General features: G+C 39.8%; 1 protein-coding gene across 1 annotated transcript in view; it reads right to left on the bottom strand.

Annotated features, from left to right (window-relative positions):
* Positions 1-378: 378 nt before the first annotated feature.
* utp25 (UTP25 small subunit processor component) overlaps positions 379-18,579 on the bottom strand; it is a 31,856-nt gene continuing 13,655 nt past the window's right edge. The window contains exons 7-12 of the mRNA XM_043695730.1: positions 15,879-16,092; positions 14,990-15,192; positions 11,079-11,261; positions 6,269-6,381; positions 1,724-1,969; positions 379-1,049 (exon numbers count right to left, since the gene is read on the bottom strand). Of these exons, the coding sequence (XP_043551665.1) occupies positions 803-1,049; positions 1,724-1,969; positions 6,269-6,381; positions 11,079-11,261; positions 14,990-15,192; positions 15,879-16,092 (1,206 nt within the window). The 3' untranslated portion in view covers positions 379-802. The remainder of the gene's footprint in view (positions 1,050-1,723; positions 1,970-6,268; positions 6,382-11,078; positions 11,262-14,989; positions 15,193-15,878; positions 16,093-18,579) is intronic.

Raw genomic sequence — 18,579 nt, 5'->3', positions numbered from 1 at the left:
CCCACTCCAGACCAGACATTCCTGCCCTACATGTGCACAAACCCATGCATTCCATCATTTACCTGAGCCTTTTGTTTACTGTCTGTAGATAATGTGGCTTACTATCTTAGTACTCTTACATCACATTTACCTTTTGACAGCAGCTGTCAAGATGGCTGTCTGAGATTTGAGACCTTCAAATTTTAGAACATGATAGCTGACTGATGCCTGCTCTCCCCACATAGTTCCTCCCTACTGTAGAAACATCAGAAAGGGACTAACTTGCATTTATAGAGCATCTTTCACAACTAAGGTTTTCCAAAAGATTTCAGAGAATATAAAATTAAATTGAGAACTATTTAAAAAGTTTTCATAAAAGTTGTACAATTGACAATTACAGAAAATTATAAACAAAACTGCAGTTTATTTGAAAGCACTAGAATTTTCTGTTTGCTGTTTATTTCTATTAATCTAATCTCAGGATGTTTCCAGAATATAGTCTTACACTTACGGATTTGTGAGAAAACACAAGTTAAATTAAAAGTCATAATGTGCCATTTTTACATTAATGGAGGTAGAAAGATCAACTGAGTATTAAATCCTTGGAGTTAAAAAGGCAAACAATGTAGAATAAGGCCAAAGTATAAATACTCAGCAGGTCAGGGAGCATTTGTGAATAGAAAATAATATGTTATCAGCGAACTGAAACATTAACTTTGCTTCTCTCCATTGATGCTGCTTCACCTGCAGCATTTTGTTTTCATTTCAAATTTCATGATTTCAGTGATTACAAAATTGCTGGATATTGCTAGTCCTCAATTTGTTAAGAGTCTTCTCCAGTTACAAACAAATGCACTGATTTCTTAGACTGAATCATTTGCGCAGCACGTTCTGCTCCCACCACTCGGGTCAGCTTCTGAGCATCATACTTGGAATATAAAACAGTGCAAGTCCACGTTGCTTCATCACCTCTATTTTCTGGGTTTAGCATGTTGCAAATGTCACTATAGAAATGCGGATATGTAGGAAGCTCATAGAAAATAAGATGTCTGATGCCCTTAATTGCGTACCTATATTAAGAAAGATTTAGAATTATTCAAAAGGGAAACACACAATAGACTTATCAAATCACATTAAACTGTTCCCAAATTCAGAAAGTAATGAATGTACACTTTTGTGTGTTGATTGCTTGACAATGCAGGATTACTTTGTAAGATAGCAACACTAATTAGCTAGAATTACCAACAGGACAGTTGTTGAAAAACAAATGGTAGCTTTATACATTTAAAACCGCTTTTAAAAGCTGTTCCAAACCAAACATCCTCAACTTGAAGAGAAATTCCATTGAATTCGGTAAGAGGACTCATTTTGATTAATTATAAAAATTTTGGCTGTAGATAATGTGGCAAAACCACAAGTGTTGGCCATTATTTGCAACTGATTCTCAACTTCTGATTAGAAATAGGTTCAAAGGAAATACAAAATGCCTCATTTTAATTAACCTAAATAAATTTGCCAATTGACCTTTAATTCTGGCACTGGGATCAACACAATAGTATAGTACATCCAGTTGGTATAAATCCATTCTTTGACATAAGTCTGCTTACCCTTGCAAGACTGAAAATTGTCTATACTGTGAATATCACAGATATTAAAAAAAGGCATTCAATTTTTACTGAGAGCTTGGGCAAATAATGGAACTGTGCAAAACTGTATGAGCTTTATTGAATTACAGGAATCTTACCTTTTGTAGAAATGGAAACGTTCAGTGAATAAGAGGAAAGGTTTCTCCCCTTTCAGGAAATGATATCTGGCTCGATTAATAGTGGATTTTTTGCTGTATTCACAAATATGAGAAAAATTTACTTCTTCACGGATCAAGTAGTTTCTCAGTCGCACATAATCGAAATATATCGGTATGTAAATTAAGGTGTGGGACATAACTGCTTCTCTGTATTGAGGCAAAATACTCTTGATAAAGAATTCAAACCTTTAGAGAAAACAAAAAAAACCCAAATCATTAGAAAAACTAGAAGATAGGATATTAAACACTAGAATCAAATATACTTATCCTGTCTAATTGTCCAGTCTACATTAAGACTAAAGTTGCCCACCATTATAGCAGTGTTTTTCTTACAAGCCCTGGATATTTCTTGATCACTTCTGTGCCCTACAGTACACGTTAACTGTCAATAGGTCAAAATCCCCCCTATTAGTACTCTGGGTGTATCTTCACCATGTGGACTGCAGCAGTTCAAGAAGCCACTTTGTCAACACATTCTCAAGGCCAGTTTGGAATGGACAATAATTGTTGTCCTAGCCCACTATATCCGTATCCATGACTGAATCAAGAACCACCAGTGATGAGAACAAGCTTAGATCTGACAATGGGTAATGAGACAGGCTTAACCTATCAGCTCACAGTAATAGATCCTTCAGAGTACAATGATCACAAAATGACAAACATCACATTCAGTTTCACAATGAGAAACCTGGGTCTGAAACTACAATATTAATCAAAAGGCTCTTGCAACAGGATGAAGATAGGAGTTGGCTAAAGTGGATTTAGAAAATAGATTACAAGGTAAGATGGTAGATAAGGAGTAGCAGACATTTAAAAATTAGCAAGAAATATAGAAACTGCTACAAGAGCCTTTATATGTACAGAAAGAGTAGAACAGCTAAAGTAAATATTGATCCTCTAAAGAGAATGATTTGGGAGATTACTACTGAAAAGCAAGGAAATGGGAAAGACTTTGAACAAATATTTTATATCTGTCTCCATGGTAGATGACATTAAAAGTTTACTAATAACTAATCGGGACAAAGGGAAGGGAGACATCTAAAACAATTATTGCAAGCAAAGTACTAGGCAAACTAATGCAACTAAAGACTGACAAGTCCCTTGGTCTTAATGGCATGTATATTTGAGTATTAAAAGAAGTGCCACAGAGATTGAGGAATGCATTAGCTGTAATCTTTAAAATTTCCCTAGATTCTTCAAAAATCCAAATGGGTTGTAAAACCATAAAAATGATATGCCATTCAAGAAAAAGCCACAAAGCAGGAAATTATAAGCTAAATGGTGTACCATCTGTAACTGGAAGACTACTGAAATCCATAATTCAGGTAGTAGGATATTTTGAAAATCATAATACAATCAAATAGAGTAAACATATCTTTACCAGATCTCTTCAATAAAGGATGTAAAGAGCAGAGTGGATAAAGAGGAACCTGTGCATATTGTGTATTTGGATTTCCAGTAAGCATTTGATAAGATGCCATTAAAAAGATTACTGCACAACAGCCCACGATGGGGCCAATATTTTCGGGTAGAAAGAGAATTGCTTACCAAGCAGAAAGTAGTAAAGTGAAATGGGTCACTTTCAGGAAAACTACCTAATGGGACATCACACGATTGGATGTTAGGGTCTCAATTATTTGCAATCTATATTAATGACTTGGGTGAAGGAGCCCAGTGTATTTTAGCATCATAGTAGTCCACAAACCCACCAACACACTAAAACAGCAGCTAATGAACTTGAAAGACCCCATATAGACAACAAGCAAAACTAATGTCATTTACAAAATATCGTGCAAGAGTTGTAACAAACACTACATTGGACAGGCAGAAAACTAGCCACCAGGATACATGAACATCAACTAGCCACAAAACATGACCCTCTCTCACTAGTATTCTTACATATAGATAAGGAAGGACACCACTTCGACTGGGACAACACATCCATCCTAGGACAAGTCAAACAGAAACACGCACAAGAATTCCTAGAAGCATGGCATTCCAACCGGAACTGTATTAACAAACACATCGAGTTAGACACCATCTACCACCCCCTGCGAAAAAGAACAGGAAATGACATCACCAACCCAAAGAAACCTAAACGTACAAATAGAAAGCAGGAATCATTGGCAATGCTTTGCACAGAGGCCCACTGAAGATGTTACCTCGTTGGGTGATGAAACGTCTGGAAATGAACCTTCCAGCTCAGCAAGCAAATCTACATCCAGAACTCTCGATAAAGTGGCAAAAATTTGTACAGGAAGTTTACTATATTATTATGTTCTCTGCGACATCAGAGGAGTCAGTTGAGAGTGAGAGTGTGAAGACTCTCTATTGCGAAGTTTTATTTAATGCAAAGTTGTCTTATTATTTATGTGATTTATGCTGTAAATAAACTATGAAAGTCTATGTAAATAATCTACCCACCCTGAATTATATTTCTATTACTTAGCGTGTCTTTGTACATTGATTATGTGGACTTCTCAAGGGCGATTATACTGCAGGAAGTGCACAGTGGTAGTTCACAGCAGCTTTTTAGGTTGATTCCTGGGAGTGGTGTACACTTCAATGATAGTGACCATTACACAGTTCAATTCAAGGTAGTCACTGAAAAGGACAAAGATGGATCAGGAGTAAATGATTCAGAATTGGGGGACCTGATTTTAACATTATAAGTCAGGATCTGGACAAAGTGGACTGGGAGCAGCAACTTGCAGGAAAGCATCCATCAGAACAGCTAGTGCCATTCCAAAACAAAATAGTGAGAGTACAGGGCCAACATGTTCCGGATAAAGATAAAGGATAGTGATAAGAAGTTGAGAACACACTGGATAGAATCTCTACAATGTGCAAACAGGTCATTTGGCCTTTTGAGTCCACACCAACCCTCCGAAGATCATGCCTCCCAGACACACACCCCTACCATACCCCCGTAACCCTGTATTCCCCATGGCTAACCCACCTAGCCTGCACATCCCTGGATATCATGGACAATTTAGCATGGCCAATCCACCCTAACCTTTGGAATGTGGGAGGAGACTGGAGCACCCGGAGAAAACTCTCACAGACATGGGGAAAACATGCAAACTCCACACAGACAGTCACCCTAGGGTGGAATTGAACACTGGTCCCTGGCGCTGTGAGGGGCATGTGTCAGTGGATGTACAGGATTGAATAAAGAGGAGGAAGCTTATGGTAGATAAGCAGGCTCAAAACAGCAGAATCCCTCGAAAAGGTGCAAGGAGTTTTTAAAAAAAGAAATTAGGAAAACAAAAAAGGAGGCATGTAAAAGCACTGCTGGGTAAAATAAAGAATTTTCCAAACAGAATATTAGGGCTAAGAGTATTACCAAGGAAAGAGTAGGGTCTATTCAAACTAAGTGGCAAACTGTTCATTTGGAAGATATAAGGTTTTTAACGAATACTTTGCATCTGTATTCACTTTCAAATCCTCTCAGGCCACAGGAAGGGTGCCAGAGGACTGGAAGGTAATCAATATTAACCTCATAACACTTCAGTAGTATTTAAATGAACACTTGAAACACCATAGTATTTAAGGTTACAGACCAAATGCTAGAAAATGAGATTAGAATAGATTGCTGGGGGCATGACAGGCTGAAGGGCCTTTTATCACACAGTAAAACTTTAACTTTGCTATAATCTAGAATGGGGAAGTGTAATTTCAGAAGAGGATGCCTCAATTAAGACAGAAATAGGATTAATTTATTTTCTTGGAGGGTCATGAATCTTCAAATTATCCACCCAAGGGGGTTATGGGAACTTGCAATTAAATATATTCAAGGTTGAGATAGACAAGTTTTCTGCAATGAACTTAGGGTGGCATGGTGGCTCAGTGGTTAGCACTGCTACTTCAAGCACTAGAGACCTGGATTCAATTCCAACCTTGGGCGACTATCTTGTGTGGATTTATACATTCTCCCAATGTCTGCGTGGGTTTTCTCCAGTTTCCTCCCACAGTTCAAAGATGTACAGGTTAGGTGGATTGACCATGGGAATTGCAAGGTTATAACGACAGGGTGGGTCTGGGTGGAATGCTCTTTGAGAATTGGTATGCATTCGATGGGCCAAATGGCCAGCTTCCACACTGTAGGGATTCTATGAACTCAGTCAGTCCCAAATGTACAAAGAATTTTGTAACCTTCCACAAATTACCAACATATTCAGACAACAAAATTATAACTCTTGTGAGAACTGGAAAAATCAAACAGGTTTTCTTCCAAGTTTGATATTGAAGCCTTTAATAGGTGAACTTTTATGATGCAACTATTTGTGCTGTTTGACTTTGGAACACTGAGTAAAGGTAGCTGAAATGGTAAAGTGCATAATTTGTCAAAGACCATTCCACATCAAACCCTCGATAATACAGAAGATTGGGCCTGTTTCCACATTGTAGGGATTCTGTGAATATAATTCAAACCCCATTCAGTGCACTTCGAACTGGAAGAGAATCCCTGAATTTAATAATTACCTTGCATCAGGCAGATCTGTGAAGCTGGAGACATCTAGTCGTTGGAAAACGTGTGGCAACTGCATAACAACATGGCAGATTGAACCAGTTTTAGGTAGGTTACTTACAGTCACCTAAAAGACAAAAACAAAATCTCCAATTTTGTCCAGTTGAGAATATGGCAAAGCAGTGCACTAGTGCACCTATAGGCTGTATACCAAACATAGCAACATATAAATAATACAAGTTCCCTAGGCGACACACTCATGATCATAGCTATACAGTGGATAAGTTACTAGATAGAAACTAACTATCTGTTGAAGGAGAAACTTCTTTTTGTGGAATGGAAAAGAGAGATAAAGACCCAATTCAGTTTTCCTTGGCATCATAACCAAACAGCCATGGCAGACAAGGTTGATTGGAAATTTGAAAATTACTATTGAAAATGTGCTACTTTATCAAGGTGAAATATAAGTTCATAGAGTCACAAAGCACAGAAACAGGCCCTTTGGCCCAATATATCCATGCCAACCATGTTTCCTAACCTAAACTAATTCCATTTGCCTGCTTTTAGCCCATATCCTTCTCAACCTTTCCCATCCATTTACCTGTCCAAATAGTCATAGAGATGTACAGCATGGAAACAGACCCTTCGGTCCAACCCGTACATGCCGACCAGATAACCCAACCCAATCTAGTCCCACCTGCCAGCACCCAGCCGATATCCTTCATATTCATATACCCATCCAAATACCTCTTAAATTGGACCAGCCTCTGCCACTTCCTCTGGCAGATCATTCCATACACGTACCACACTCTGTGTGAAAATGTTGCCCACCCTCACCATAAATCTATGCCCTCTAGTTCTGGACTCCACGACCCCAGGGAAAAGACTTTGTCTATTTATCCGATCCATTCCCCTCATAATTTTGTAAACCTCTTGTAAGGTCACCCCTCAGCCTCCAAAGCTGCAGGGAAAAAATACCCAGCCTCTCCCTATAACTCAAATCCTCCAACCCTGGCAACATCCTTGTAAACCTTTTCTGAACCCTTTCAAGTTTCACAACATCTTTCCGATAGGAAGGAGACCAGAATTGCATGCAATATTCCAACAGTGGCCTAAGCAACGTCCTGTTCAGCCGCAACATGACCTCCCAACTCCTGTACTCAATACTCTGACCAATAAAAGAAAGCATACCAAACGCCTTCTGCACTATTCTATCTACCTGCGACTCCACTTTCAAGGAGCTATGAATCTGCACTCCAAGGTCTCTTTGTTCAGCAACACTCCCTAGGACCTTACCATTAAGTGTATAAGCCCTGTTAAGATTTGCTTTCCCAAAATGCATCACCTCGCCTTTATTCGAATTAAACTCCATCTGCCACTTCTCAGCCCATTGGCCCATCTGGTCAAGATCCTGTTGTAATTCAAGGTAACCTTCTTCACTGTCCACTTCACCTCCAATTTTGGTGTCATCTGCAAACTTACTAACTGTATCTCTTACGCTCGCATCCAAATCATTTATGTAAATGGCAACAAGTAGAGGGCCCAGCACAGATCCTTGTGGCACTCCACTGGTCACAGGCCTCCAGTTTGAAAAACAACCCTCCACCACCACCCTCGGTCTTCTACTTTGAGCCAGTTCTGTATCCAAATGGCTAGTTCTCCCTTTTTTCCGTGAGATCTAACCTTGCTGACCAGTCTCCCATGGGGAACCTTGTCGAACGACTTACTGAAGTCCATACAGTCACATCTACTGCTCTGCCCTCATCAATCCTCTTTGTTACTTCTTCAAAATACTCAATCAAGTTTGTTAGACATGATTTCCCACGCACAAAGCCAATGTTGACTATCTCTAATCAGTCCCTGTCTTTCCAAATACATGTACATCCTGTCCCTCAGGATTCCCTCTAACAACTTGTCCACCACTGACATCAGGCTCACTGGTCTATAGTTCCCTGGTTTGTCCTTACCGCCCTTCTTAAACAGTGGCACCACGTTCGCCAACCTCCAGTCTTCTGGCACCTCACCTGTGACTAACGATGAACCAAATATCTCAGCAAGAGGCTCAACAATCACTTCTCTCGCTTCCCACAGAGTTCTAGGGTACACCTGATCAGGTCCTGGGGTTTATCCAGCACTTACTCTTCTGTAATATGGACATTTTGCAAGGTGTCACCATCTATTTCCCTACAGTCTATATCTTCCATATCCATAGTAAATACTGATGCAAAGTACCCATTTAGTATCTCCCCATTTTCTGCAGCTCCACACAAAGGCGGCCTTGCTGATCTCAGAGGGCCTTATTCTTTCCCTAGTTACCCTTTTGTCCTTAATATATTTGTAAAAACCCTTTGGATTCTCCTTAAATGTATTTGCCAAAGCTATCTCATGTCCCTTTTTGCCCTCCTGATTTCCCTCTTCAGTATACTTCTACTGCCTTCATATTCTTTTAAGAATTCATTCGATCTATCTTGTCTATACCCGACATATGCTTCCTTCTTTTTCTTAACCAAACCCTCAATTTCTTAAGTCATCCAGCAATCCCTATACCTATCAGCCTTTCCTTTCACCCTAACAGGAATATACTTTCTCTGGATTCTTGTTATCTCATTTTTGAAGGCTTCCCAATTTCCAGCCATCCCTTTATCTGCAAACATCTCCCCCCAAAAAGTTCTTGCCTAATACTGTCAAAATTGGCCTTTCTCCAATATAGAACTTCAACTTTTAGATCTGGTCTATCCTTTTCCATCACTATTTTAAATCTAATAGAATTATGGTCACTGGCCCCAAAGTGCTCCCCCACTGACACCTCAGTCACCTGCCCTGCTTTATTTCCTAAGAGTAAGTCAAGTTTTGCACCTTCTCTAGTAGGTACATTCACATACTGAATCAGAATATTTTCTTGTACACACTTAACAAATTCCTCTCCATCTAAATCCTTAACACTATGGCAGTCCCAGTCTATGTTTGGAAAGTTAAAATCCCCTACCATAACCATCCTATTATTCTTCGATAGCTGAGATCTCCTTACAAGTTTGTTTCTCAATTTCCTTCTGACTATTAGGGGGTCTATAATACAATCCTAATAAGGTGATCATCCCTTTCTTATTTCTCAGTTCCACCCAAATAACTTCCCTGGATGTATTTACAGGAATATCCACCCTCAGCACAGCTGTAATGCTATCCCTTATCAAAAACGCCACTCCCTCCCCTCTCTTGCCTCCCTTTCTATCCTTCCTGTAGCATTTGTATCCTTGGACATTAAGCTGCCAGTCCTGCCCATCCCTAAGCCATGTTTCTGTAATTGCTATGATAGTGCAGTCCCATATTCCTAACCATCTCGAGTTCATCTGCTTTCCCTGTTAGGCTCCTTGCATTGAAATAAATGCAGTTTAATTTATTAGTCCTACCTTGTCCCTGCCTGCCCTGACTGTTTGACTTGCTTCAGTTCTCAACTGTACCAGTCTCGGATTGATCTCTTTTCTCACTATCTCCCTGGATCCCCCCCACCTTGCTAGTTTAAATCCTCCTGAGCAGCTCTAGCAAATCTCCCTGCCAGTACATTAGTCCCCTTCCAATTTAGGTGCAATCCGTCCTTCTCGTAAGGGTCACTTCTACCCCAAAAGAGATTCCAATGATCCAAAAATTTGAATCCTTCTCCCATACACCAGCTCCTCAGCCATGCATTCCTCTGCTCTATCTTGCTATTCCTGCCCTCACTAGCTCGTAGCACTGGGAGTAATCCAGATATTACTACCCTCAAGGACATCCTTTTTAAATTCCTGCCTAACTCTCTGTAATCTCCCTTCAGAATCTCAACCTTTTCCCTTCCTATGTCGTTGGTTCCAATGTGGACAATGACCTCTTGCTGGCCCCTCTCCCCCTTGAGAACATTCTGCACCCTCTCTGAGACATTCTTGATCCTGGCATCAGGGAAGCAACATACCATTCCGATTTTTCGCTGCTGGCCACAGAAACATCTGTCTGTACCTTGGACTCGAGAATCCCCCAACACAATTGATCTCTTGGAACCCGACGCACCCCTCTTGCATTATAGCCAGTCTCAATGCCAGAAACTTGCCTGGTCGTACTATGTTCCCCTGAGAATCATCACCCCTACATTTTCCAAATCAACATACTTGTTTGAAATGGGTATAGCCACAGAAGACTCCTGTACTAACTGCCTACCTCTCTTACCTTTCCTGGAGTTAACCCATCTATGTGTGACTGTATCTGAGACTTTTAAAATGTCTTTTAAATGCTTTAATTGTACCCATCTGCACCAGTTCCTCTGGCAGCTCCCTCTTTGTGAAAAAGTTGCCTCTCCAGTTCCTTTTAAATGTTCCCCCCCTCACCTTAAACCTATGCTCTCTCATTTCTTTGAAGTAAAACCTTTCCCCAAAATGGAACAAAATGTACACTGAAAATTATCTGGTGACTTCACATGGAATGTATTAAGTATGATGTTGGATACCTGGACATTGTTTAGGAATTTACCTCATCATCCAGGAAACAATGACAGGAAAACGATCACTTATTCTACAGTTTAATCTGACACTTAGATTGTAAAAAAAAGTGACCCTGAAGAAACAATCTAAACAGAGCCCAGCTCAGACCTAAGACAGAATGAGTAAGAAGCATTTGGTTAGAATTACAATTTGGTTACAATACCGGAGGACAATCTAAATAACGTGTCTGTGTAAGATCGCTAAGACCTCCTGTTGTCTTTCTTCCCATAGCCCTGGATTTTGCTTTTACAAGTCAGATTGAATAGTATTCCCCAAAATCCACAATAGCCAATAACAAAAAAATTAAAAGTGAACAAACCTGTCCTCTGTAATTGAAACAGTGTTTACTGTGAATAGCGTTAATCTGTGGATCCTGAAATGCGCTGAAAATCAAAGTCTGTCTGTAATACTTGGACCAATTATTCAGACTCCACATCCGCACTCGGGAAAAATTCACTCCATGTGGCTCATGGGGTTGCTGATTAAGATGTTTCAGTAGGTGCTGCAACAAGTGAGAATATGGCACTGAAAATGGCTGAACTTATACCATATTAAGGCTTGTGTACAGGAATCATTTGAAAAATTATACAATGCTTTCTGAATACGGATCTGTTCTTGGGATATGGGTAAAGGAAGGTAACAAGGTAAAGGAAGAGAAATTAGATAGCGTGACCATGGTGTATTAAAAGTGATTGACACAGAGATATGCCAAGATTTCTTTCAAACCTTTTAGCCTCTGCAGTACTGATCCAGTACCATGCCGCCCCCATTCACATTAGACAAAGAAACCTTAGTGATAGAAGCTGTTCTAAATTGAATCAGAGCATGGTTACATTGCAGGTAGCCAGTTTCCCCTTCATGCTTGTCTTCTGAGTGAGCCACAATGATTTTGGGGTTATCATTGACCAGAAACTGAACTGGACTCATACTGTACCGTATTATCCTTGTGTAATAGTTGAATATTTTAGACTAGTTTTAAAGGTTCAATTTATATGGTCGACTAATACACGGGTACTAGTTTTGAGGAGCTGAAATTCATGTTGCAGTTTGAAATACCATATAATTAACAGAAGTCAACTTGTTTGCACAACTAATCCTGGGTAAAGAAGAAAAACGCAATGAATTGCTGTAAAGGTAATTACCTGATAAAAGCAAGAGAAACAAGAATGAATTAGTGGTAGTAAATTATATTTATACATACTGGTATGAAAATTTAACATGTCGAAGTTCCAGTGAAATAATGCAAAATCACATTGTTAACATTGTCACGGCCTGGTATAATGGCACAATTAAAATGAAACATTTATTAAATTCTGAATGCGGAAGCATCTTGAACTTTGCTGCCAAATTCTTCCATTTCCCTCCCATTTACTCTTGTATAATATAAACCTCAGCAAAATTAACAAATTTGTCAAAAGAATTAAAGATATATATAGCTCATCTATCTCACTTTTATTCAGATATGATGGCACAATTAAAATGATTAACTTTTTAACAATATTAACTCGTGGATATATAGTGAACAAAGTGCGATATTAACCAACTGACAGAGTACTAGTCTGAATAGTGCTGTAGTAACCAAGTGGGCTAAGTAGAGTGATGAATGAATGAATAGAATCGCAATAAAATAAACAAAGAGCGATGTGGAGAATTACTGGTATGAATGAATGAATGCGATTTTGCTTAAGTGGGTTAATGGGAACATGCAGTTTCCTTTGTAAGAGGTTTATAATGTGATATTGTAGGGTCGACTTTTACACAAGATATGTAGAAAATACAAGATTTTTTAGCCAAAATAAGGGGTTAAGCCTTTACGTAAAATCGACTTTTTACACAAGTATATATGGTAAATACTGTGGCCAAAAAATCATGTCAGAGGCTAGGAATGCTGTAATGAGTAACTCATCTCATGACTCCCCAAAGTCTGTTGACCATCTACAAGTCACAAGTCAAAGTGTGACGGAATAATGTGCACTTGCCTGGATAATCGCAGATCCAATAACACTCAAAGCTTGACACCATTCAGAACAACACAAGCTTATGGACTGACACCACATCTACAAATGTTCATTTGTTCTACCACTGATGCACAGTAGTACTGAGTGCTTGCCAACTACAGATTGCACTGCAGAAATTCACCAAGGATTTATAGTCAGCACCATCAAGACTCCATGAGCACCAAATACATGGGAACATCACCATTTGCAAGTTCCCCTCAATGCCACTCACCATCATGGCTTGGAAATATATTATCATTCCTTCAGCGTCACTAGGTCAAAATCCTGGAACTCACTCTCTAACTGCATTCTTGGTCTTTCTGCACAAAATGGACTGTAGCAGTTTAAGAAGGCAGCTCACTAACACTCTCAAGGGCATCTTGGGATGAGCAATAAATGCTAACTCAGCCAGCAAAGCCCACATTCCACTGGTTAATTTAAAAAAATTCGCATAATGGGCTTGCTGTTATCGCTTGGTTTGCCAACTTCTTAAATCTGTGCCTTTTAGTTCTCAATCCTTGCACAAATGTGAACAGCTTCACTTTGTCTCCATCCCCCTCCACCAAATAACTGAACAAAACCTTCTTCAGAACAGAATGTAAATTGACTCCTCCACCGTGAGCAGCGCGGTGGCACAGTGGTTAGCACTGCTGCCTCACAGCGCCTGAGACCCGGGTTCAGTTCCCGCCTCAGGCGACTGACTGTGTGGAGTTTGCATGTTCTCCCCGTGTCTGCGTGGGTTTCCTCCGGGTGCTCCGGTTTCCTCCCACTGTCCAAAGATGTGCAGGTCAGATGAATTAGCCATGCTAAATTGCCCGTAGTGTTAGGTAAGGGGCAAATGTAGGGTGGGTTGTGCTTCGGCGGGTCGGTGTGGACTTGTTGGGCTGAAGGGCCTGGTTCCACACTGTAATGTAATGTAATCTAATCTAATCAGAATCTATGCAACATCATCTATCTTGGCATGGGCAAATGCCATTCAAAACTTCAGCCATACTTCCTGCCTCTGCATAAATCCCCCTTTTGGCTCCTTATTAGTCCATTCCCCCACTTAGCATATTTTTGTAATCTATTTGCCTGTAGAATTTAGAAGCAGCCAAATAAAATCTTAGGAAGCTTTGGCAAAGATGTCAAAATCTTCTTCACTGTCTTCATACAGACATGCTTGATAAAAAGACTGCAGTGGCTGTTTGGTTTAAACTAAACTATTTTTCATTAAGTAATAAAATTAGAGCTCCTTCAACTTTAATTTCCATTTCAATGTAGAAGTACTAAAACAAGCTGAGAAATAAACTGAATAAACCTCGATTATCCGAAAACTAATTATCTGAAAATTGGATTATCCGAAGGAGATCTAGAGGTCCCGACAGAAACGTTACATCAAAGATATGTGTCCAACACTGATCACGTCTTTTGTTTATAGTGATTAAAAGTGCTGCTGAGAACAGTCCTGGACTGATGGGAGCACAGACACTGTCTCTAAAGGACTGACCTCCCACCCATCTCTCTTCTCACACTTGGCCTGGAGGTCTACACAGACGTGTACCCTAAACCCCCTGCTTCCCCAGATAATCTCCCTAACATTGTCCTGTACAGGACAAAGGTGGAACCTGTCAAAAAGTTACAGGAAAAAGTGTGTGTGTGTGTACACGCGCACTATTTGGAGACTCACCTCCCAAAAGGCAGTAGCAGCAGCAGCAGTCTTGCTGGAGTTGGTCCGGCTGCCCCAGAGAGGGGGTGGGGGCGGGGGGTGGATGGGGGTCATGTGGGATGTGGGGGTGGGCAGTGTTGGGAGGCAGGCAGGGGGCAGTGTTGAACAGGGTTTAGGGATGGGCATTAGGCGGTGTCGGATGGGGTTTGGAGGGCAAGCGGTGGGTGATGTTGGATGGGGTTGGGGGACAGGCGGTGGGCGATGCTGGACAGGGTTTTTTTTTCGGGGGGGTGGGGCAGGCGAGGGCTCGGGTGCTGTGCTGCTGCTAATCTCCTGAACGGGGAGCATCGAAAACTCCGAGCCCAGAGGAAAAGGCTCTGAATCGATCAACCAAATAATCAATTATCTAAACGAAATAGTGCCCATTCATCTCGTTCCGATAATCAAGGTTCCCCTGTATACCTTCACCATTTTGACAATCAGTTTGTTAAACTAACTTAAAATAAATATCCATATTCTAAATAAAAAACATTTTCTTCCCCCAGATAATCCACCAAAAAAAAGCCAATGAGTCACATTTCTTACCACGATATGCTCCCAATTTTGCATAAGATAGATATCAGCTTGGTCAATAATTAGTATTTCAATGGAAGAGAGGAAATCAAAATCCCTGGTCTTGTCACCCTCAGCTTTGATTATTGTCCGCAAGCCCAGGGGAGAAGCAATGATGATATCACTAGAATAAAACGGTGCATACAATCGCATACTCCTACGAAGAATGGCCACACCTGATTAAGAGAAACATGTACACACAAATTTATGAATAATAAGCATATTGTCACTACTTCTGCCTCAACAACAAAACATAGCAAACGTGTTTATTGTGCCTACCCTGAAATCCCAGGAGGAGCCACATCAATTGCAAAGTTGGACAATTGCAGTTAGAATGTTATAAATGATCTCAGTTCTCTCAGCCAAATCGCGATGAAAGCATATAATTCAATTCATCAATAAAGAATGATGGGTAAAGGGCCATCATTTAAAAAATTAGATTAAAAGGATAAAGGGAGGAATAATTTGGCTTGCAATGATCAAAAAGAACAAAAAGCTGGCCTATTACTATAAAATCTGGAGCAAAATAAACTGAAAGTTCAGAATATCACTAGCGATGTTCAATGTCAAGGTCAATAAATTCAGTTTTAGAGTTGAGGTAGGTGGAGGTGTTGCATGGCCCAGCATTCCTCTGACCCAGTTTTTAGGTTCAAACCCACTCCAGGACTTGATGGGCACAAAAGGTGCTTTCATAGTATGCCAAACAGATTGATTATTGGCCTGTAAATCCTTCCAATACATCCATACCATAAGAGTAGGGAAGTGTCTTGGTTAGCCATGCTTCATGTGGAGTGGCACCTTCAGGCTAAAACCTCCAGCAATCTGTTCCAAGAAACATAGCCAAACAATGAACTCTAATTACCTATTCGAAAGTGATCATCAATATTGCCAGCAAAAATAGCTTCATAATCTTCAGGTCGTTTTAGATTTGGCGGTTTATCTTCTGGACTAGAGCCATATTCATCCTTAAATCTTTTCTTGTTGCTCACTTCCAGCTTGTCTTTCACATCAAGAAGACTAATCAAGATTTGCACCACTCTTAAAGCCGACTCTCTAAATGGCACTACAATAAGTACCTGGGAGAAAAAAACATTTTCTTTTTAAAAATTATGACTTTTGATTTAATTCACAGGATAAGTGAATAAGAACATTATTTGCCAGCAGCAATTAACAGATAAAAAAATTTAATTAACAGTCTTCACTTTCCCATTAAGAGAGTGGCACCCAGATATGAGAGCATTGTGAAAGTCTGTGCTTCTTTATGGTCAGGCTCCCATCAAACCTACTGTCAATTCAGGAAACCACCAAGACTTTACAGTTACATTGGTTAATGTTCTTAAACATTTAATACCTGTAACTGAAATTCCTTGCTTATTGTAGTGGTCTTGACCTATTTAATGTGAATAGGTTAATAATTTGTCAAATTTCCAGACAAAAGCAGTAAGCATTCATCCATAAGTATATAATTCTTTAAGTTAATTGCATCAGTTTTACTCAGAACCATATCAATGGCACAAATAATTATACAAAGCAGAAACGTCAGGAGTGTTCACATCCACACCAAGTATTTTTGTTTTCCAACATTTTAAAATATAATGTACATTGGCTTCTCACTCAACACATCTCATTCTCCTATTTCAATCAGAAATTTATCACTTTTAAAGCATGCAAACATTTCAGTACACTTTGTTCTTAAAAATGTCAAAGTTCCATAGCTTCTCAATGTGAAAAGAGGTGGAACACTGAATACTTTCTGCACAATTAAAACTACTGGGTGCCAACTGTAATGCTCAATAGTCAATTTCAACTTTGGATCAACAACATTGCTTGAAACTTGCAAACAGTTTCTTTACATTTATATTCACTGTACTGTTGATACTAATTTTTTATGGACTTCATTAATGTTTTAAACTGCAATGAATAGGTTCTCAACCAAGCTTTATTTAAGTAGTAGCAATTCAGTCTACGTTTTCAGATGAATGATTGTCAAAGCATAAAACATTTAAGAATTTTCACGTGCTACTAAGTAAAACAGTCTGTTTCAAACAATAAATTGTTACTCATTTTTTGCAGAGCGACTCAGACTATTTGTTTAACCAAGTATTGTGTTCACACAGAATAAAACTCAGCAGGATAAGTATGGCAATGAAATAACATCATGTATTAGCTTTAGTGGTCATAGAGGAAAAGAAAATCTTTTTAAACAATGCACATAGAGTACATCTGTAAAAGTCTAACAGATAACACAGAGCTATATCTCTTCATAAAAGCAAATTACTGCGAATGCTGGAATCTGAAACCAAAAGAGAAAATGCTGGAAAATCTCAGCAGGTCTGGCTGCATCTGTAAGGAGAGAAAAGAGCTGACGTTTCAAGTCTAACTGACCCTTTGTCAAAGCAAAAAAAAAAGGGAGAAATAGAGAGGTATTTAGCTTTGACAAAGGGTCAGTTAGACTCAAAACGTCAATTCTTTTCTCTCCTTACAGATGCTGACAGACCTGCTGAGATTTTCCAGCATTTTCTCTTTCGCAAGATCTCTCCAGCCTGGGAGAGGGGTATAAAGGGCCTTCCCACTGGGAGGTGGTCATCTCTCTCATTGTCTAGTACCAATAACACCAACCGTTGAATTCAGATTGGCTTTCATTCTCGCAGGTGTGACATTTGCCTGAAGATGTCAAAGACTCAAGTGTCAACAGTTAAAGTATCCAACTGACATTGAACCAGGTTGGAGGAGCCTGAAACAGCCACTGAGGTACCCACTGGCTCTCCAATTAGCAAACTGGTTCACCTCAGGAGTTATTAAACTCTGCCCAAAATCTCTATATGCAAGACAATACAAGCAGTAATAGGATTTAGTGAACTACAGTCATGCAGCATGGAAACAGACCCTTCAGTCCAACTCATCAGCACTGACCAGATCGAGGGTAGAAGTGGCCTGTATCAGAAAGGCAGGTTCCACCTGATTTGAAAGGGTACCGATATCCTAGTTGGGAAATTTACGAGTGCCACTTGGGAGGCTTTAAACTGGTGCCACAGTGGGGTTTCCGCCACCCAAAGATATAGTGACAATGGGGACAACTTTGAGGCTGGTACAGTTGGGAATAAAAGCGAGTCAAATAATAAGCACAGGCAAGATCAAGTCAGAGAACAAGTTAAGACTGATTAATTAAACTGCATTTATTTAGATGCAAGAGGCCTAATAAGTAACGTAGACAAATTTAGGGCATGGTTGGAAACATGGCATTGGAATATCATAGCTATTACAGAAATGTGGCTCAGGGAAGGGCAGGACTGGCAGTTTAAGTTTTGGGGTATACATGCTATCGAAAGGATAGGAATTGGGGGAGTTGGGGGCAAGAGAGAAGGGGGAAGTGGTATTTTTGGTTAGGGATAACATTATGGCTGTACTTGGGTAGGAAGTTCTTGGGAGAACATCCAATGAAGTTATATCAGTTATACTAAGTTATACTAAGAAATAAGAAAGGGATGACCACCTTACTGTGATTGTTCTATAGGACCCCAGGAAATTGAAAAGCAAAATTTTAATGAGATCTCAGATAGGGT

Source organism: Chiloscyllium plagiosum, chromosome 9, assembly GCF_004010195.1.
Source record: "Chiloscyllium plagiosum isolate BGI_BamShark_2017 chromosome 9, ASM401019v2, whole genome shotgun sequence".
NCBI lineage: Eukaryota > Metazoa > Chordata > Chondrichthyes > Orectolobiformes > Hemiscylliidae > Chiloscyllium > Chiloscyllium plagiosum.
Note: the sequence above shows the minus strand (reverse complement) of the source record. Positions and strands in the feature narration are given on the sequence as shown.